Below are 22350 nucleotides of genomic sequence, written 5' to 3' on the forward strand. Positions count from 1 at the left end.
ACCCTCTTAACTATTGTTAAATGAGAATTTTGATTGTTTTGATTTTAATTTTTTTATCATATCACAGGTATTATTTTTAAAATTTATAAAAATAACCTTAACTTATTATAGTTTTAAATTCTAAAATTGCTTTATATATACTTATACTTAGTATTCTTACAGAAACAATGTTATATAATAATGTACATAATTATAAGCGTATTTATAATCGTACAATATTCTAGGGAAGAGCATCTACTCATCCTAAGCTACAGGTTTTCCACCTATTTAGGGAGTAGAGACTTGACCCTTGTTCTACTATATAATATATTCTAAGTACAGCCTTAAAACGTGGATAACGCCGGGATTAATTAAATGCATGAGACACCGTGACGCCCTACACCTGAAAGCACGGAAGAGGCCAAAAGACGCTATTATTCAACTGACGTATAAACGTTACAGAAATTTCTGCTGTGACCTTTTGCATAAACTTAAGCACCAGTTTGAACAAAAACAACTAGACGAAAACAAGAATAATCCTAAAAAACTATGGCAAATAGTGAAGGACATATGTCATACTAGTAAGCAAAATGCACCTGCGAAGGAACTATTGAAGTCAAAAAATAACACCACAGAATCACTAGACTACTGTAATGATTACTTTTCCACGGTGGGAGGTAAGTTAGCAAACGAAATCCTAAACAACCAAGGTATTACCGAACAGTTACTAGCTGATGAAATTTCTATCGCAAATGGTAAAACTCACAGTTTTTATATGCACCCAACTGACGAATTTGAAGTAGACTCAATCATACGAAACCTCAAAACGAGTGGTGCCTCAGGCCTGGACTGCATCAATAACAATTTAATAAAACAAATAAAAAACCACATTATTACACCTTTGACACATATATGCAACCTAAGTATATCATATGGTGAGTTTCCAGAGCCATGGAAAAAAGCTGCAGTTTGTCCAGTATACAAAAGTGGTCCCAAGGATACGCCATCTAATTATAGACCCATCTCATTACTCAGTTGCCTATCAAAAGTTCTCGAAAAGCTGATAAACCAACGCCTCATATCATACCTAGAGACAAACAATCTGCTTAGCAATAGACAATACGGTTTCAGGAGACGAAAGTCCACGGAGGACACCGTCGATGACCTAGTCAGCCTTATATGCAACTTGTTAGACAGTGGTAATGCTTGCATTGGTGTCTTCCTGGACTTGGCAAAAGCCTTTGACACAGTATCAATACCAATATTGTTAAGAAAGTTAGAATATATCGGTATAAGAGGATTACCACTTCAGTGGTTTCAATCGTATCTGAGTAATAGGAAACAAGTTGTGAGGATTGGTGAAAGCATGAGCACGGAAAGTAGGATACAATTTGGTATTCCCCAGGGCAGTATCTTAGGACCTACCATGTTTCTGGTTTATATAAACGACATCTCGGACTTTGTCCCAGCAGACGCACAACACTTCTGTTACGAAGATGACACTGCTGTGATCTTTAGCGATGCTACTTGGGATGGCGCATTTCAGAAGGCTGAAGCTGGCATGACGAGTCTGGGCAAATACCTTCATAGAAACCTTCTAACCTTAAATACAGACAAGACAAAATACGTCACGTTTTACAAGACTCTTGCTTCGTGTCCACCAGATACAAATGGTATTAAAGTACATAGGTGCAACTTACAAAACAATTGCCTGTGCCCGGAGATTCAAAGTACAAACACCATCAAGTATCTTGGTATTAAGATTGATAACACCTTATCTTTCAAAGCACACATACACACTCTATCGGGGAAAGTCAGAAAACTTATCAATATAATGAAACTCTTAAGGCACTGTGCTAACAAGGACCTTCTGAAATATATTTACTTAGCACTATGCCAGTCAATCATAGGATATTGCTTGCGGATCTGGGGTGGGTCGGCCAAAACACACATGATGGAAATTGAACGCGCACAACGCTCAGTTTTAAAAGTAATGTTAGGTAAACCATTTCGCTATTCCACTAATAAACTATTCGATGAATGGCAACTTCTCAGTGTTCGTCGACTTTATATTCACTTAGTCACTATACGAGTTCACAAAACTCTACGAACAAGCCCGGACTACCCAGAAATAATAAAAAAACGTGTTTATAAAATACCTACTTCATCTGTTAGTACGTCTTTTGCGAGAAGACACAGCTATTTCCTATATCCACACATTTACAACAATGTCGCCAAAGAATGTTCTCTAAAACAATTATCTGTACACGAAGTGAAACTTAAGGTAAAACGATGGTTACTAAGCCTAAATTATGATCAAACCGAGTCCATCATAACAATACAAACGTAGCGTTAAAACTATCGTACTATATATTTTGCATGCTTTATGTATTTATGTATGTATTCATAAGGATATATATGTATATCTATGTTATAACAATATTTATTTAACACACTGTCACTATCATAATATTATTACACACTACATTTTTATTTTATTTTTTTTTATCACATGAAATAATGCAAAATCGCTTCCGCTTGTGACCAACATTGTCGTTCATAGCAATCAAATAGGAATAATACTCGATCGCCACGACACAGGTTCGCCTAGTGTGGGATCATCGGTAAACTATGTGAACTTATTTAAATCTACCCTCTTTGTAACTTGCTCGTATTTGTCATTTATTTTATATATATTTTTTCTCGATGTACAATGTTACCGTAATAATTGCATGTTTGTGTATTAGTTTTAAGTTTTAATTCGTATATGAATAAATGAAATTGAATTGAAAAATATATATGTATAACAAGTTTGTAAGAATTTTTTGGAATAAAGATTATGATTATGATTATGATTATGATAAAGGCATCCATATTGCTTACAGCAATCTCTACGAATCAACCTTTGGATGAAAAGGGGTTTTAAAATATTTACTCTGGATTTTTTACTTATGAAATACATAGGTAGGTACATGCATGCATTAATTTAATCTTCATCATCATCATCAGCCAATAATCATCCACTGCTGGACATAGGCCTCTCCCAAGGAGCGCCACAACACGCGGTCCTCGGCCTTCCTCATCCAACCACTACCCGCCACCCGCCTAAGGTCATCATTCCACCGGGCATACTTCTTACCAAATACATAATAATGGTCGTAGGTATGTAAAGTGTAGCTCAAACATTGAAATCAAAATTTGTTTTGAAAGTGTATCGCTCATTGAATATGTATGTTTATAACGAGAGCGAAAGTACTGTTGCACAATCTAAAGACAATGCTATTGATATGTCATAGTAAACTGTGTTTAAACAGGAAGTTATACTGAAGACGTTGCATCAACAATTGTTTGTTGAGTGGTGTGTTTATTCAGGTAGAAGTTACCAAGCGAGCAACTGTAAAACACCCTGTAAGTATATAGTCAACATGTTATGTAGGTATTTTTTTTCAGATTACCTATATAGGTAACTAGACATTGTGTATTAGATTCTTAATTAGAAACGCACAGCCCGTTATAATTCACTCCAAGACTCCACGCTAGACAGAAACGTTGGAGATATCATAAAACACAAAAAAAAATACACTCAAGACCCGAGTTCAGACATGTTTACCGCGGCCGGTCACCGAAACAGGGACCTTCGGTATAGCAGTCATGGAGGAAATCAGGAAAACTAGGTCTTCAATAATGAGATTATACGTTTATTGACACACATTAGGTCGGAGAATGATGCTGTATTATTATTATTGTATGTTTGTCTGTCAGTGGCTATCAGCTGCACGCTATATTGCATGGCAGTTGTTTAAGGCGATCGCTAAACTGTTTATTTAATCCTGTGCTATGTTATTTATATGTATATATTGAATGTAACCTCTAGAATATTCCATGACATCCTTAGACAAATTTTAATTTATAACTAGTTTATCTTTGCGTTACAGTTTTATAGCCCTAACAAAGATGAATATATTTTAAAATAATGGCGAATAAATTGTAAAGTCGACACTCATGTAAGCTCACATAAAAATAGAACTATTGAACATTCATGTCGATCGCGTAATGACTCCATCTTGTGCGTTCAACCTCACGATCCAGCATAATGCCATGGTTATTTTGTACAGGATATCATTTTATCATTGAATTTTACAAAATCACATGAATAGATTGATATCGTTTTACCCCTAAGACATACGAGGCCGGTAGTGGCTGGATGAGGAAGGCCGAGGTCAGAGTGTGGCGCTGCTTGGGAGAGGAATATGTCCAGCAGTGGATGATAACGGGCTAATGATGATAATTCATAGATATAATTATGACCTTAGATCTTAGATCGATGACAAAGGGGTGCTTCACGCCTGTTCTTGTGTGAGGATATTCATTGGATAGAACTTATTTTTGTACACCCGTTGAATTCTTTTGTATTGAGGAATTGAAAACGTCCTTATTTTTCAAATTATTCTCTTATTCCAATTATCTTAACATCAAGATCTTTTAACCTATTCTAACCTTACATGTACAATACCTCATTTATTTATTTTAATCCACTTGTTGGCAGGTAGGCACTTAAATTTATATTAAATCGGAATTACATTAAATGTTATTTATATGGCTATTGACTTTCGCAAGGTCAGATTCAAGGATATTACCATGTTTTAACATATTATTTTAACACATAGCATCTCCTTAAACGGCAAAGATGACCGACTTCTAGGAAACTCACTCATTATATGTTTAGCACTAAGTAAATAACTCTAGTACATAGCCAGTTATATACTTAAGTGTGTTATTTTAATTCTGTGACATGAGTGTGCATAATTGTTCGAGTGTACGTAGATTAGGTAATAGGTATGTAGTTTAAAACTGGCATTTGCTATGATACTTATTTTAATAGTCCCTTTCCAAAAGCATGTTTGAATGTCAGTCTTTGTTTTTTAAATTTTACACTTATAAATTTGGCAATTTCTCCTACACCTTTCCATTCTATTTGATGGTGTTAGTGACCCAAATCACTACATTCATAAAAACATTGATTCTGGTTTAATACCGGCTATAGTGTACTACAATACGGCCATAGTGTAGAATACTACCACAAAAAACTTCAAACACTGTTTAACAAGTGTTTAAAACGATATTTGACAGATTTTGTAGGCGTTTGACAGCGCTAAACACCTGTTAAATACAGTTTTTGTGGTAAGGCCTAAAACTATGTTTAGTCTACGTTTTATAATAAGGGTTATCTTTTTTTAAACTATTCTTCTAACCTAACTTCTCTTCTCTCTCCGTCCGCAGCCAAGAATGGGAGAAGGTGAACATCACAGACAACGAGAACGGGACTCTCTCCTTCCACTACAAGAGGACTTACACCTTCCGGCCAGACCTCAGCGCTGGGCCTGATGATGACGCTGTTGTGGTGCCGAATATTCCTATGCTGGTGAGTGTAAAGTCTATGTATAGGGTCCGTGGAAACAGATGGCATATTCAGACAGACAATACTGTTAAAACTGGGTAGATGGCGACTGACGCTAATCTTACTGGCCAAATTGTTCCTGAGCCAGCTTTAAAATGCCGACTTCTCGCCTCAACTAGTAGTAGACAGAGACGCTGATAGTAAGAGAACGGGACTCTCCTTCCACTACAAGCGGACCTCTACACGTTCCGCCCGATGATGACATAATTTTAAGAGCTCCATTTCATTAGTTGAAAATATTTCTCTCCGATGCACCGTTTTCGAGATATAAGCTAAAAACCAAAAATTCGTACCTTTATCCCCCCCCCCCTTCCCCCCGCTCATCACCTAGGAGTCAGGACTTTTGGTATGTTAACAACCTAAGCCCCCTGAACAAGTTTCTGAAGGAATCGCTTAGTTACCTGTTCACGCACTCTACACCTCATTTTGAGTCATTTATTGACTGGACTAATGCAGGCTATAGGCTACAGAGTCCATGGAAATACATGGAGTCATTACGGCACTAGCTTTTCCGGGAACTTCCCTTTGCCTGAGACGCCCAGTTCATTGTACAAGAGTCGAGGCGGAGTCGGTCTTCCCGATGTTTTCTAATCGGCGCATACTTAAGAAGTCGAGGCGGAGGCGCGGCGACAAGTCGACACACTTTGAACCTGGGAAACCTTGGCATTTGGCGACTGACGCTAATAATCTAACTGACGGTGACAAACCATGTCCAGGCACAAAAGTGTTTTGGTCACCAAAACGATAAGAAATATCTCAAATGATCTTAACTTTGATAACCGTTCTGTGCTGTAACCTTTAACCTCTTATGTTACACAATTCACAATGTGCCTACAATCAGGTGGACGTATGCTAAAATAATTTTCTGCCTCTCCATTTTCCTGCTGAATAAAAACAATAACTGATGGTCATTTACACAACACAAGTGCTTAGACAGGTTATGTTAATTGACAATACAGAAACGATAGTTTTTTAGTCACTCTATGGTCCAACGGTCAAGTGGCCATTAACTCTTAAGAGCGTTTTATTTTTATTATACTTACTTACATGTGTATTATAAAAAAACATTGGTTTATGCATCCGGTAGACACAGAACCAAGGTTTTATAAGTATTGTACTTTGCTGTGCATATAATTAGCATCATGTTTATTCTAATAAATACTCAAAGATAAAAGATAAAGAAACATTTATTTGACACACTAACAACAACAAAAAATATAGGAAACAGCTACAATATATACATAGATTAACATAAAAAGTTGCTTTGTCTTAAAGCCCAACATAAAACACCTCTGTTTTACGGTTTAAAATTAAAATCAAGCACGTAATGAAGCAAAAAAAATAACATTATCTTCACAAAAGGTATTGATTCACTTGGAACAGAGTAGCAGTGTAGTAACGGTGCTATTGAGTTATGCTAATTTTAGCATCGCACGTTTATGTGGGTGCCAGCGTGGGTGCCTCGGGGGTCACTTCATATGACGAAAAACTGTTATTAAGCTTTTAAGTATTGTATACCAACTAGTTCTAACTCTTTTTTTGAAAAGATGGCTCTGTTTCTTGCCTCCGTTTTTCTCCTAAGAAGAGAGACCCTTATCCGAACGGAGAGTAGTTTATAAATAAAAATGTGCCTACGTTCATCAGGAAATTTTATATTTATACCTACGATGAATAAAAACATTTCACTTTGACTTTGAACTAAGTTTCGGAGTGCTGCAGCGCGACCTACGACTCTATCTCGTTGTGTTAAACGTGCCGATTGCACGACAGCTCGCGTTCGTTTGTTTTTCGTCAGTATAGAGTGACCCCACAGCTCTGTGGATGGCTCCTATAGTCTATGCGTAAGGTCAATGCCCAATGGTGTATTATGTGCAGACAGCTAAATAGATAAGTATGCACCCCCGGTGTAAATAGTTGCATATTAAACTCGAGTAACGAGTGATAGGTAAATGAGACGAATAATAATGAATCGTTATGTATGTATAATAAACTACATATTCTTCAACTCATAGTATCTATCTTTCATCTGGATTTATACACTTATCTCTCAGGGGGATCGTACTAAGTATGGATAGATATATCTTTGTTACTCTTTCACGTTAAAACGGCTGGATCAATTTTGATGAAATTTTGTTTGTAGGAAGCTAGAAGATTATTCTGGATTAAAATTAATAATTATAGGCTTTTTTTACACAGGATAGGTAGGTACCTACGGTCTGTTAAATGTATTTAATTTATACAATTCTGTAGAAACACTAAATTTTCTGAACGATCTAGCAGCTATACAAACGTAGTAGAAATCATACGCACATATGGGGCATAGACAAAAGAAACTTACTTGCTAATAACCAACCATTTACGCATGCCTACCTGTGCAGAGAAAGTATCTTATGTACACCTAAGTACATAGTTAGTTGACCACCTTTCACCCCTTTAATATTCGAATTAAACATAAAAAAATATGTTTATGCAATGACATTTTAGTTAATAGGACGTTGCAAAGTCTTGATATCATACTTTCTCTCCGTCCTACGCTGACACTTTTAACAATTTTCTATTATTTTAATTAAGTATTCATAAATCATAACACCCAAGGAATGACGATGATTCTTTGACCACAGTTTACAATTCCTAATCATTCACTGACATGATAGGAGTTGATCCAGCGATATTCTTATATAAAAAGAGGAAGACGCCCAAAACATAACTAAAATAGAAGTCTTCTTTCACATGCAGTTTCACTAAAAAAAATTAGACGGTTTTTAAGCATTATGGCCAATCCATAATAACTTAATTAACCGCTGATGGGTTGAACAAGCCGTAAGGCTCAATATAGCTCAGTGTCCGCTACACTAACATTTGTCAAAGCCTAGTTCGCATTATCGAACGGCATACGTGTTCGCTGTGGCGTAAATATAACTGAGTTACGGCAATATCTAACTGTTGTTTCTAATCATTACTTCTTTTGTGTCTGCCTGTCTGTTGTACGGCTGTCATACCTCTGCTATAATTTTATTATTAGAAGCGAGCTTCGTTTCGCTTTTAAAAGGCTTTCCGGTGGGAAATCCGGGATAAATAATTTGCGTGTATCAGCTTGCTGATTATAAGCCCGAATGACCGAATTTAATTAAAATCCCTTCAGTAGTTTTTACGTCAAAGAGTAATAATATACATCCAAACAAACTTTCGCCTTTAATCGTTGATCCTAACTAATATTATAAATGCGAAAGTAACTGTGTCTGTCTGTCTGTCTGTCTGTCTGTTACTCTTTCACGCCAAAACTACTGAACGGATTTGAATGAAATTTGGTATACATATGTTATAGACCCTGGGAAAGAACATAGGCTACTTTTTATCCCGGAGTTCCCACGGGAAAACTTTTTAAGGCGAAGCGAAGCTCGCGGGAACAGCTAGTAATATAATATTGATAACAGATCAAATTATTTATTTATAACTAGTGAATACGCAAGTTTGGAAGTATATTTCCAAAAATAAAATACTGATCCGTTATAGTAATCCTAACTAATATTATAAATGCGAAAGTAACTGTGTCTGTCTGTCTGTTACTCTTTCACGCCTAAACTACTGAACGGATTTGAATGAAATTTGTTATACAGATGGTCTAGACCTATAGGCTACTTTTTATCCCGGAATTACCACGGGAAAACTTTTTAAGGCGAAGCGAAGCTCGCGGGTACAGCTAGTAAATTATATGACTGTCAAATAGTACCAGAAGTTTAAAGCCAAGGATTTTATGTTTAAAAAAACTGTAGAGCCATGAACTTAACCTGTCATGTGGAATATTGTTTTTTAAATATGAATATGTATTTTTAAGTAGAGGTTTTCCTGTCTTTTGGCGGTCGCCCAAAAGCCTATAAAGACCTTGTTTTTACTTTTGATTGACAGTTTACTGTAATTATAAGAGAATTCCGGCGAAAAAAACATTGTCTGAAAGAAAGTGCTTTCAGCTAAGTATACAGGGTGCTGTAAAAAACGAATAATTGAGTCATCCTATTCAACTTACGCTTTACGTCTTTCTCTATAAAATCTTTGTAGGGCAAGTTACTTCTAATTTTTCTATGGAAAGCTTCGTTTTCGTTAAATTCCAAAGGTGTAGTTCTAAAGTTGTCCAGATTAACCCTTGATTAACCAGTTTCGGCTTACAATACCCTTTTTTCAACATCCTGTATACGTATTTTTCCAACTACAGATTAAAAAACAGTCATCCTCGCTCCATTAGACTCAAATTACTTTAGATATAAACTGGTGATTATTAAACGAGTTTAGCGAGTTACTTTGTGCTAAGTGAGTGAGTTAGGTTCAAAGTACGGGGGTATTGCGAAACATGTAATTGACACTACGTACCTACATCTGGGCAGATAGCCAAGTTAGTTTGAGAAAAAAGTATATTAACTCTATAACTACAATATGGACTAATAATTTTTTTGCCATCGAAGATACACTTTTGGCCCTCAGACCAGACAGATACCTATTTTATTTGCATTGCAGATATCAAAACTGTACAATGTGCAAAAAGTTTCCAAATTTTATTTTGTTCACTTTTTTTTTTGTTTTTGTTGACTATTTTTTTTGTATTTTATTTAGATTACGTACCTACCTGTAATTTACTGTTAAATACCTTTAAACACTCCATATTATCTTATCTCAAGCAAGGATCTCGGGTGGATGGTAATTAAATAAATAAATATAATGTAAATTCACCGTGAACCGTAGTCCCGCCTTGACCTGTGTGTGAGTGCGTCATGCATTTGCAAGTCACGAAACAGGTGAGGTTTTTGCAGTAATGTTGAAGCAAATTTTGGCAAAATTACATATTTTAATTTTTTTAAGGAGAAGTAAGAGTTATGGCGGATTGAACGACTACCCTTTGAAACTTAAATGGGATATATCATATGCTGTAGCAACATACTCGTATATAGTCCTTCACAAAAGATGGTTCTCTACTTAATAATGACCTATGTAGTTTTTTTAATAAATCAGAAAACTTAGGTAGATACGACTATAGCTAATTATTTAAATGGCATCATTTAAATGAGTTTTTATAGATTTGACTGATTAGTAATTAACAAAAAAATTATGATAACGCTTTTAAAAAAATCGGCCTTCTCAGAGGTCATCAGGAAAGAAACTGGTTAACCGTACATACTTATACATATGTATAAGTATTATAATAATGAAGAGGAAAGATTCCATTGTATGTTTGATAGGCTGCAAAACTACTGGAACGATTTAAAAACAAAATCACAAGCTTTTATAAGCTAATGTTTATCCCGGAATTTCCACGATAAACCCCTAGAAGAAGAATGCAATATTCTCCACGATTGGCAGAAAATATCATACAAACATTTAATACCCGAAAATATATATCGGCCCGGCCGGAAAACGAACCCAGGACCCTCGGCACAGCAATCAGAGTCACTAACCACTGAGTTATTCGTCCGTGTGTGGCATCTTGATGTTTGGCATACCTACTGCGTTTATGTTTAAATTTATATTATCAAAACATTTATAAACATTAAACTTTTATATTCGAAATAAAATTATCTTCGAGACAATAAATTATCCTAGGCACTAATCACCTCTGTCGGCGCAGCAATATAACATTTATTATAGGTATAATTAAAACATATTTTTCCTCTTACCTTCTTTGAATAACCAGCTGTAGGTACACGTTAATGTGTTTTTAATCAATAAATCATCAACTTCATCAAGCAAAAATCATCAATTTTACAGCAAGCAAATGAATTCACTTAAAAAAGACAAATGTGCAATACACACAGTGCCTGTTTGACGGTCTGGATTTCAATCGTTTATTTTATTGTTATGTATTTTTAGGGTGTTACATAGGATAAGCCAAAATAGGTCATCTGAATAACTTATATTCTACGATGCCTTCGGAAATTTGTGAAAAAATTAACTACTTAGTAGTTTTTATGAAGAACCATTAAGATTAACGATAGGTACTTAGTTCTTTTTTAAAAAGGATTTTAGACTAATAATTTGTATGAAATCTCTGGACTGTAACCTGTAAGTCTACGTTTAATATTAAGGTAGAAAATAATGTCTTTGTGTTAACTTCGCCTTTTTTTCCTTCAGTCCGCCACCTCACAATCAAAGCACGCGGCGCGCTTCCTCCGGCTAGCCATGGCGTCGATCATGGACATCCTGAAGATCAAGCCCTTCGTGGAGGTCTCAGTCGGGCAACTGCTGTGGGGGTATGAGGACCCGCTGTTGAAGCTGGCCAAGGACGTGGTGCCGAAGGAGCAGAAGCTGCCGTATGAGGAGTTTGGGCTGTTATATGGGGTGAGTTGGGTTTTTTTAATCCTTTCACTAGTAGAAAACGTAAAACTTTTCATTGGTTTTGGATATCGAATATTTTTAAACGTTCTACCACATGTGTTCCAAATGTAACTGCCATATTTTGTAGTACAATAGAAGTCAGTATTTAAGGAAGCTTTTTGTAATATCACATACCTGCAGAATACGTTTAAATACTACCTCTTTAATAAGATTATGGATAAAGGAATCACCATGTATTTTCCATGTCCAATCATTCAAAGCAAGCTAAAATGTTTACTGTAATCACTCACTTCCTTATTTTTGTCATATCAGCAAATACAATTACAATATACAATTCAAACGAACGTACCAATCCATTTTCCCCTTATCAACATTATTTTAACAACTTCCCTGAAAAATCTTCACAGAAAAACGGCACATCCTCCGACGTAGTGACCATGCACACGGGAGCGTCAGACATGATGAAGTACGGCATCGTGGACCGCTTCAACATGCGCGACAAGCTGCCGCACTGGACCACGGACCAGTGTAACAGCATAGCCGGGTCTGATGGGTCCATCTTCCCGCCGCATATATCGATGAATGATACCGTGCATGTGTATGACAAGGATTTGTGTCGGCTGCTGCCGCTTAAGTGAGTATCTTTGTGTTAATTAACATAAAAAATCGTTTGAAAGTAGTTTAGCACGGTATTTGACAGTTGGTGGCACTAAACATGTGTTTTACGTGTGTCCAGTTGTTGTGGTAGGATCGTAGGTACGTATGTTGCCAGTTATTTACATGTTTTAGTTAATACTGCGATGGTAAGTCATAAGTCATAAGTCATAAGTCATTTATTCATAATATTACGATTACATGTCAAAATTTAAATACATAATAATATAATAATAATTTACAATTACCAATAATTAATTACCTTTAGTAGATATAATGTCACAATATAAATTTTATAAGATTATAAAAATAATCATTATTATACAATGTATAAATAAGTTAATAAAATTAATTTAATTAATTTAAATTGAATAAAAGATTAACTAGGTCGAACATTCAATTGATAAATTCGTCAAATCTATAGAACGCTTGCTCGACAAGCCAGCGTTTTAGTGCGGACTTGAACCGATCATGGCTAGGTGCTTCCGTGATGGCAATAGGCAGCTTATTATACACCGCGGGTCCCATGACATGGGTGAGCTTCCCAGACTTGGCCAGCCCGCGGCCCAGGGCCATCAGTTTGTTGGCCCGGCGCGTATTGCGATGGTGCACGTCGCCGTGGGTTTGGTAGGAGTCGTAGTTGTCTCGGACGTACATCGCTACCTGGTAAATCACTATGGAGGGCAGCGTCATGATGCCCAGCGACTTAAAGTACGGCCTCGCGGAGGTGTCCTGCGACACGCGTGCGATGGCTCTGATGGCCCGCTTCTGCATTCTAAAGGCGCGCTCCCAGTCGGCGGCGCGCCCCCAGAGCTCGGCGCCGTACTGCAGCAGCGAGTGCACGGTGGCGAAGTAGCAGGTGCGGACCACCTCGGCGGGCACGGTGCGCGCCAGGCGGTTCAGCGCGAAACATGCGCTGCCCAACTTTCCGCAAACTTTATCGATGTGAGCATCCCAGGTCAACCCTCTGTCGAGTATAAAACCCAAGAAGGTGGCGGCTTTGGTTTGTTCGACGACTGCATCACCCGCTCGTACCGAGATGGCTTTCGGTGGTTGGCCAGCAAGGTTGAAATGTATGAACTGGGTCTTGCTGATGTTCAAAACCATTCCGTTCATTCCAAACCACTGAGCGAGTTTTGTAGCCGTCTCGTTTAAACGCTGCTCCAGTTGCTCGATGTTGGGAGCGACGACTACTCCCGCCACATCGTCCGCGTACATTAGCATGTGCGCAGTATCGATGCTTTGGGGCAGGTCGTTCAGGAGGAGCGAAAACATAATATTCGACAGCGATTCTCTACATTCGGTATACCCGATATGTAGAGCCATACACCACAATGATTGGTAGGTAGTTCACTAACAGTTACGTTATTTTGGACAACGGACCAATGCAACAGTAGGTACCCCTGTTTTCGTCTGGGTGCTATATTTTGTCATCATTTGGCCACAACTAAGACTTTGGCAAACATATCTGTAAACAAATATCTGCCCATCCGGAAATCAAACACAACTCTTCACATCCACATTAGCCTACAGCCGAAGGCACAGTTACAACTACTCTTAAACACACACATCAAGTGTATAGTTAGTCAATAGTTACGTCAGCGAGTGATAGAACAATGCGAGTCAAGGTGCTAGTGGCGTAATGATGTGGGAACTTAGCTCGTTGGTGGGCTGAGATACTCAAACAGTTGTTCGGTGGTAGGTCTAGTTAGTCAGGTGACAAAACAAAATAAGTACTTATACTTAAAATTTTCGTTGGGAAAAAAGTCTTGAATCCTGCAAAACACACAGCATTGAAGACTAGTTTATGCATGGAATATTAATTTGAAATACCTGTTTAGATGAAATCTAAACGACTGGACCAATTTTTGCATATATCGGACCCAAAAAAATACAATATATATGGTATTGTACTGCGCGTTGAACTCTTTTCTATGAAAAAAGCGTAAATAAGAAAGTTCTATCTACTTCACCTTGTGTTCTATCTGAATTTGCCTATGTCTTGAAAGGTTATTCTTTCGGAGTGAAATAGGGAGGTAAGGTAAGGTGGGGTAAGACAAACATAGTTTATTTCTAAAAGTGAAAAATCTGTTCTTACACTAAAACTACACTACTTACAGTAAAATGACTAATAACATTAAATTAAGATTTCTTTACACTTTTAAACCCGTATTATGATTTTTGCGCAAGTATACTAGAATCAAATTTATTTAGGCATTTCTGGACCCCATCCAAACTGCTAGTCTTGCCCCATGAAACGGGGTAAGACCAACACTATGATTTTTTCTATGATATAATCTACTTTTATAACTTCTGACCGAAAAAGCATGTACTTTAACTTTGCCACTTAGATTTTAATTTTTATAAATAACAAAATAAGGTACAGTTCTCTACTTATTCAGCTTTTTCTTAATTTGGGGGAAGACTAACATATTTTTAAAATCAGAGGTGCAGAACCTTTTTTTCTTTATTCGGGGGAAGACTAACATATGACTAAAATCGGTGTAAACCCGGGAAATATTGTAAAAAAATGACCAAAAATTAAATGTAAATAAAGATTTTATCCCAATATAGATAAAAAATGGAACATTTATTCTGTATCATTTTGCAATACCGTAGGTAATAATATTTAAAATACAGTTCCTAAAAAAAGGTTTCTTACACCTGACTTGGGGCAAGACAAACATATGATTGTCTAGCCCCAGGTGGACTGATAGTCTTTCCCCACCTCGCAGGTTTGAGGTAATGTTTTTGTTTTGATCAATATTTTCTAAATGAAATGGTTTTACGTTACACCAATATCATTACTTAAAAGCTAGTTATATTACAATAATTCTCACGTATATCAGGTTTCTTAATCTTTACTTTTTCCACAAAAACTTTAAATCAATACACACACCGGCGACCTCGTGTTTTTTGCGCGAAAATGAAAAATTTGAATTAAGTTGCTTTTACCTTTTGAACGTACAATAGCGTCATCTGTGTTTTGAGCCGAGAAGTGTTTGAGTGATTGCCACATTACTAGCGTAACTAACTAAATAATAAAGCTGCGTATAACTAGTTATTACACATTGATAGTCTTGCCCCGTAGATTGTCTTACCCCACCTCACCTTATATTAGGAAACTAAACAGCACAAGTATAGTTTAGATAGATGCACTATGCATAATATGTATAATGTATGTTACTTAAACAGTTTGAGGAGCTCTGGTTGTTAGTCAAAAGTTCCCACATGTCTAAATAGCTGCCTATACGGTTATCATTTCATTGAGCCTACACTGAGCATTATAGCTATAATTACAATGTAAGTGTTGATATAACTTGGAAAAACCTTTACACGTTTATATACAAGTTTTTGGGATTCATCTGTAGGTTTCCAGGCTGATGCCACGGTGGTATGAAATGGTCTAAGCTTAGGATGGCAGTTTATACCTAAGACCTTGGGACTATGCAGAAATATTTAATTTTCAAGAGAGGAAAATGCAGGTACTACATGCCCGCAGAGCATTTAATTAGAATAATTGGGTTTTATCATCAAAATTTGGACATTATTTAGTCAGGAATAGCACAAATATATTATATAAACTGCTCAACGCTGTCGACATACTGCCAAACTCCTTACAAATAAGTACATAAAATTGTTTTCCAAACATTCCTTTTTTAAAAGTCGAAAAATTTGTGCCTTGTACACTCACAGAAAAAGTCTTACACCTACTTATACTAAACCCACCTCCTCTATCCTCCAGGTTCCTCCGCGAAGTGGAATCTTCAGCCGGAGTCTCGGGCTACCGGTTCACGCCTCCTGAGGATGTCTTCGCCGACAGCGAGGCTAACAAGTGCTACTGCCCCGCCGGCCCGCCCTGCGCGCCTAATGGGCTGTTCAACGTGTCTCTGTGTCAATATGGTAAGTTATAGGCTTCACATAATAATATGTGAGAGATATCCGAGAAATACCTAGGCACACAAGAGCGCTCTCTGTTCGATCGCTTTCATACATAACCCACTTGTCAGAGAGACATATACCCATCCAACAAAATGGATGATTTAATGGAATGTTCAAAGTGTTGTTCAGATTTCGAGTCTTCCAATCAATACCTACGTGTCTTTCACCATCCTCATCTCTGTTTGTTCTCATGCGTAGGGCATGCAGGAGGGTGATTAAATGATTAGTATACCTATTTACCTATTCTGGTGATTGTACCTACCTATATTTAACCGTTAAATTGTATAGCTTAACTTTACGTGTTGATAACTTTATGTAAGTAAGTACCTAATTAAGTTAGTTATTTAGATACTGCTTTCCTTACCTATGATAAAATAAATACCTACTTTCTAAGTGTGTGCTTAAGATGTCCGTAGGGTGGCGTCGAAAGCCATAATACAGGGTCTACCTAGTTTGGTTTTCGATGTGTATTGTGTTAGGTTAACATTTATGCTCACACTATTATAGTTGTACCTACTTTAAAATTGACGTTGTATACCTACTACCGATGTTTGTAAATGAATAAAGATATTTCTATTTCTATTTCTATTTCTCCCCCACAGACTCTCCCATCATGCTATCGTTCCCCCACTTCTACCTGGCGGACGAGTCTCTGCGCGCCGCCGTGGAGGGAGTGTCGCCGCCGGACGCGGAGAAACACCGGCTCTTCATTGACATACAGCCGGTGAGTTGTACATAGTAGAAGATATACTAGGTGGTTTACAGGACATCTCGCGTACTGACTACGGATTCAGTACAGTACATCTTGTGTATACCTAATAGGAACAGTACAGTTTGCGTATCTTTTACAAGTAAGTACGATGCAGTACATCTAATGTACAGTGCAACATACAGTTACTGTACCGTACATCTTGCGTACAGTACACTATATCTCACTTACATTATACAGCTACTGTACAATATATCTTCAGTACAGTATACGGCTACTTTACAGCACATCTCCCGTACAATATACCGCTACCGTACAGTACATCTCCCGTACACGTTTCTGCTGTCTGTTAGCAGTTTTAATCTCATGATTTAAACCCATAACTACGATCTAGTAATGCCTGTATCAAGTATTATTGTTCTGTCTCACTGTATATTCACCCAACTAATCTCCCATGTATCTCCCCAACAGGAGATGGGCATAGCGATGCGGGCGCGCGCGCGCATCCAGATCAACCTGGCGGTGTCGCAGGTCATCGACATCAAGCAGGTCGCCAACTTCCCCGACATCGTGTTCCCGATCATATGGTTTGAGGAGGTATGTGTGGTTGATTACTATATTAACTATATGTATAACTACAGGGTGTTTAGTAGCGAGGGAAAACTGGAAATAGGTATATAAGGGAGTATCAGGAATCCGAACTAATTTTTTTCTTGCCTTAGTTTTCATGATTGTGGATAGTAAGTCTTCCCTAGCAAGAAAGCCGCATAGAATCCTTAAGCTTCTAGAGATATTAGTCACATGTAGAAAAAATGGTCTATCAAAATTACTTTCTTACCTATAAACTACAAGGTAGGTACAGTCAGCTGCATAAATAGCTATGCACTTAATGCACTTTTGTACCTTGTCAATCTGAATCCGTTGAAACATTGACGGTTCGTCAGTTTGACAAGGTACAGAAGTATATAGCTACTTATGCAGCTCTGGCTGTACCTACACATTTTTCCCAATCTAACCCCCCTCTCCCCCACAGGGTATAGACGAGCTGCCCGAACAAGTCTCCTCCCTCCTCCGACTAGCCACCAAGGTGCCCCCCGTGGCGCGCGCGGCGCTGGGCTGGGGGCTGTCGGCGCTCGGCCTTCTACTCATACTGTTGGCCGTCACGTGTCTCATTAGGTACGTGTACTAAATAATGACTAGAACTAGGCCATCAAGAGATATCCACTGAACGGCAGTAAAAAACAAGCGAGTAGTTACTAAATTGGTGAACTGCGTTGCTATTGATCCTAGGTGAGTGTACTGAGATTAGGACTAAGTAACTATAGTAAAAAAAAACAAAAGAGTATACTAAAATTGCTTTACTGCGTTGCTAATGGTCGCCGTCACGTGTCTTATTAGGTGAGTGTACTGAAATTAGGACTAGTAAAAAAAACAAGCGTGTAGTTACTAGTGTCTCATTAGGTGAGTGTAACTACATGTTACAAACGATATTCGACAGCCGACTGGTGTAGTGGTAAACCCTGACTGCTATGCCGAGTTCGATTCCCGGCAGATGTTTAAACACAGGAGCAAGTCTCCTCTCTCCTCCGACTAGCCACCAAGGTGCCCCCCGTGGCGCGCGCGGCGCTGGGCTGGGGGCTGTCGGCGCTCGGCCTTCTACTGATACTGTTGGCCGTCACGTGTCTTATTAGGTGCGTGTACTGGGATTAGGGCTATAGTCTGGTTTTTAATCTCAGATACTGAATTGACAGCTGCTGAAAGTAAGTATCTGAGATTAAAACAACAGACTTTACAGTCAAAAAAAACAAAAGAGTAGCGAAATTGTTTTAATGCGTTGCTATTGGTCCAAGTAATTTGTTACTGAGCCTGCAGTTTATACTGCTGGCTGTCACGTGTCTTATTAGGCCCGGGTTCGATTCCCGGCCGGGGCAGACATTAGTTTAAAGCCAGGAGCAGGTCTCCTCGCTCCTCCGACTAGCCACCAAGGTGCCCCCCGTGGCGCGCGCGGCGCTGGGCTGGGGGCTGTCGGCGCTCGGCCTGCTACTGATACTGTTGGCCGTCACGTGTCTTATTAGGTACGTGTACTAGAGAGTAATGTGAGATTAGGGCTAGAGTAAAACAAAAAACAAACGAGTACTGAAATTGTTTCACTGCGTTGCTAATGGTCGCCGTCACGTGTCTCATTAGGTGAGTGTACTGGACTTAGGACTACAGACTGTTTTTTAATCGCAGATACTAAATTGACAGCTGCTGAAAGTTAGTATCTGAGATTAAGAAACAGACTTTACAGCAAAAAAAAACAAAAGAGTAGCGAAATTGTTTTACTGCGTTGCTATAGGTCCTATTCCTATAGGTGAGTGTACTAGAATTAGGACTATAGTAAAAAAAAACAAGCGAGTAGTTAACTAGTGTCTTATTAGGTGAGTGTAATTCTGCTATGCAGAAGGTCCCGGGTTCGATTCCCGGCCGGGGCAGTCATTGGTCTAAAGCATAGAATAACTAAGTACTAAAGAATGACAATCTCCTTAGCCCGGTTGTAACTAGATAGTTTAGTTTTGAATCATCCGTAAGATGTCGTTAGTGGTAGAATTTTGTCGAAATCTTAAATTATTGCATAATCCATTTTGAAAGAAGACGTTGCGAGTTTACTTGCTAACGTAGTAGTACTAACGAATAATCACTAGATGGCAATAGTGAGCGCCATTAGTTGGGAACGTGTGATGTTTTCCACTTTACGTAAACCTATAAGTACCTACTATTAATAAAAAACTTAGTAATAAAAAAAATACGCTCTTTTCAATAAAGATTTTTATATTATTGAACACTATTTTCCTTCCTATTATATTAGTAAAAAGTTACTTAGTCAATTGAAATGGAAACAATGAATATAATATATAAAATTACAAAAGGAACAAACAGCTTAAAACAGAACGTAATAATGTTCGATGCGTAGGTAGGTTTGAAAAAACAATTTTTATGCGTTCTTTGGTTTCCTTGCGAATCGCATATATCTCGTGTTTTCCTATCGTTTTCGTACTGTTTTGACCCCTGCTATCCCCTGGACTCCGTTTTCGACTACTTATCTACTGACTTGTGCATACTGTGATTAATTGACTCCGATTTACGCCCATCGCAATAAAATGACAAAGTGCGCATATCATAATTGTCAAAATACGCATCGAGACATTTCAATGTTTCGATTTCCAGTGCACGATAAAGATCGACTGCTTCTATGGATCATACATTCAGGTAAGATTTTAAGTTGCATAATATTTTCTCCTCCAGCTTCGAATGCGACTATGCACTGACTAACAATCCTTAGGCAGTGGTCCGAACAACGGCGAGTAAATTATGAACTATCGACTATTTTCTCGCTCAAGAAACGTACAATAGATATAACATTCTGTGTGAATAAAAGAGATGCAAATACAAATAGCTCGTCACACGTTGCACACTCGCTGATAGCCGTTATAGCCCGACGACAAAACTATCGAAACTACACTCGCTTGCAGCTGATAGTTTATAGTTTGAAGCACACTCGTTTCTCGCTCATCGCCGCCGGTCGGACCACTGCCTTAGGAAGCTGATTCAAAATTGTTCAAAATCAACCAAAGGAGTAGGTAAGGCGGGGATGACTCATGTATGAACATAATTAAGGTTAATGTTTTTGTGTTCTTATCTGTAGTTTGTTTGTTATTTTTATTCTAATGTTACTAACTTAAACCGTGTCTACCAATATCTGAGTCTTGTTACATGAATGAAATGAAAATGAATTTAATTAAAATTTAAGTAATTAAAAATTACCATTCCCTAAGCCTGCAATACATGCTAGCATAGAATAACAAGTACAGTAGTACTAGTACTCGTTATTCTATAATGCTAGCCTAGACAAGTGAAAAGTTGAATTTACAAATGGGGCGTACAAATTCGGTGTTTGTGAAGATTGTATCTTTTATAAGTCATTATCCTCATGCAAATAAGGTCCTTCTCAGTGTGAAAAAATTGTCCGCGTTGTACTATAGCCTGTACCTAATTATACCTAACAGTAAACTAAGGGTGGGTTGCACCATAACTTTGACTATTACAAACGTAAAATCGTCCGTCAAAGCATCAATAATGCTTTTATCACCGATGCTTTGACGGACGATTTGACGTTTGTAATAATTAAAGTTAAATGGTGCAACCCACCCTAAATACTTATATTTTCGTTTTTAGGAAACTCAACCCTGACCTCACTAACGGATAGTGAGCTGAGAAACCAATACGTATGTGCTGCACATTTTCACCTGTCGTGTATTCACAAATGTGAAACTTATAGTAGGCTGTTGGGACCAGCTGTACCAATTCATTATAAAACTACTCAGTCATCAAAATGTGGATCAACCCAGAAACCCGCTTCTAACACCAATGATCCTACGGAAACAACTGTGCCAATGGATGGTACAACAGATGAGCCAATCGATGCTGGGCTTATGTATTTTGATCCTCGTAAGTTTATGTTCCTTATTAATCTTCTTAACGTTATAAAGTTTTTAGTAGCATCAAGTATCATAGTATATATGAATAGGGAATATGCATGTGAATTAAATATAGGTCAAATATTATTTTTAATAAACTTTGTTATTTCAAAGTTATGCCTCCGTCAATATTTTTGATTATAATTTATTATAAAGCAAGTAAATAATGGTTGAAAAGTGCAACATGCATCCATACAAGAAAAAAGTTGTGTTATTTGTTTCGAAGAAATGGCCATAATGTGTAATTTAAATTATTCTAAAAAGTTAGATACTGTGGAGGGTTTGAGGATTTGGGTGGTAAACACCGAAGTAACAAAATAGCTAAACATGCTTTAGTATTTCTAGTGAGAGGAATATACTCCAAGTGGAAAGTCCCAGTGGCTTATTTTTTATCAGGCACTAATGTTAAAGCTAATGATTTAGAAATATTAGTGAAAGCTATTATTAATAAATTATTTATCTGTGGCCTCCTGCCTAAAGCAGTTGTCTGCGATCAGATGTCAACCAATCAGAAGATTTATAAAAAATTTGGCGTCACGAAGGACAACCCTTTCTTTTTTTGCAATGAAAGAAAAATATTCGCTTTATTTGATATACCACACTGTATCAAGAGTGTAAGAAACAATTTTATTGATAACAATTTTGTTATTAATGATGAAATAATATCATTTCAGGACATAATCAAGACTTATGAAATGGACAAAATTTCTGGCAAAAGCCGTTGTATGTTAAAGATCACTGAAAAACATTTAAATCCCAACAGTTTTCAA

At 37.5% G+C, this 22350-nt stretch overlaps 1 protein-coding gene across 2 annotated transcripts in view; it reads left to right on the forward strand.

The window, feature by feature from the left end:
- Nucleotides 1–22350, forward strand: part of LOC105392433 (scavenger receptor class B member 1) — a 79241-nt gene that overhangs the window by 50477 nt on the left and 6414 nt on the right. For both annotated transcript variants that reach the window (XM_048631886.1, XM_048631885.1), the window contains 7 exons: nucleotides 5260–5401; nucleotides 11555–11761; nucleotides 12166–12392; nucleotides 16158–16315; nucleotides 16957–17078; nucleotides 17535–17660; nucleotides 18097–18239. In XM_048631886.1, coding sequence (XP_048487843.1) covers nucleotides 5260–5401; nucleotides 11555–11761; nucleotides 12166–12392; nucleotides 16158–16315; nucleotides 16957–17078; nucleotides 17535–17660; nucleotides 18097–18239 — 1125 coding nt within the window. The remainder of the gene's footprint in view (nucleotides 1–5259; nucleotides 5402–11554; nucleotides 11762–12165; nucleotides 12393–16157; nucleotides 16316–16956; nucleotides 17079–17534; nucleotides 17661–18096; nucleotides 18240–22350) is intronic.

The sequence above is a fragment of the Plutella xylostella genome, chromosome 30 (genome assembly GCF_932276165.1).
Source record: "Plutella xylostella chromosome 30, ilPluXylo3.1, whole genome shotgun sequence".
Lineage (NCBI taxonomy): Eukaryota > Metazoa > Arthropoda > Insecta > Lepidoptera > Plutellidae > Plutella > Plutella xylostella.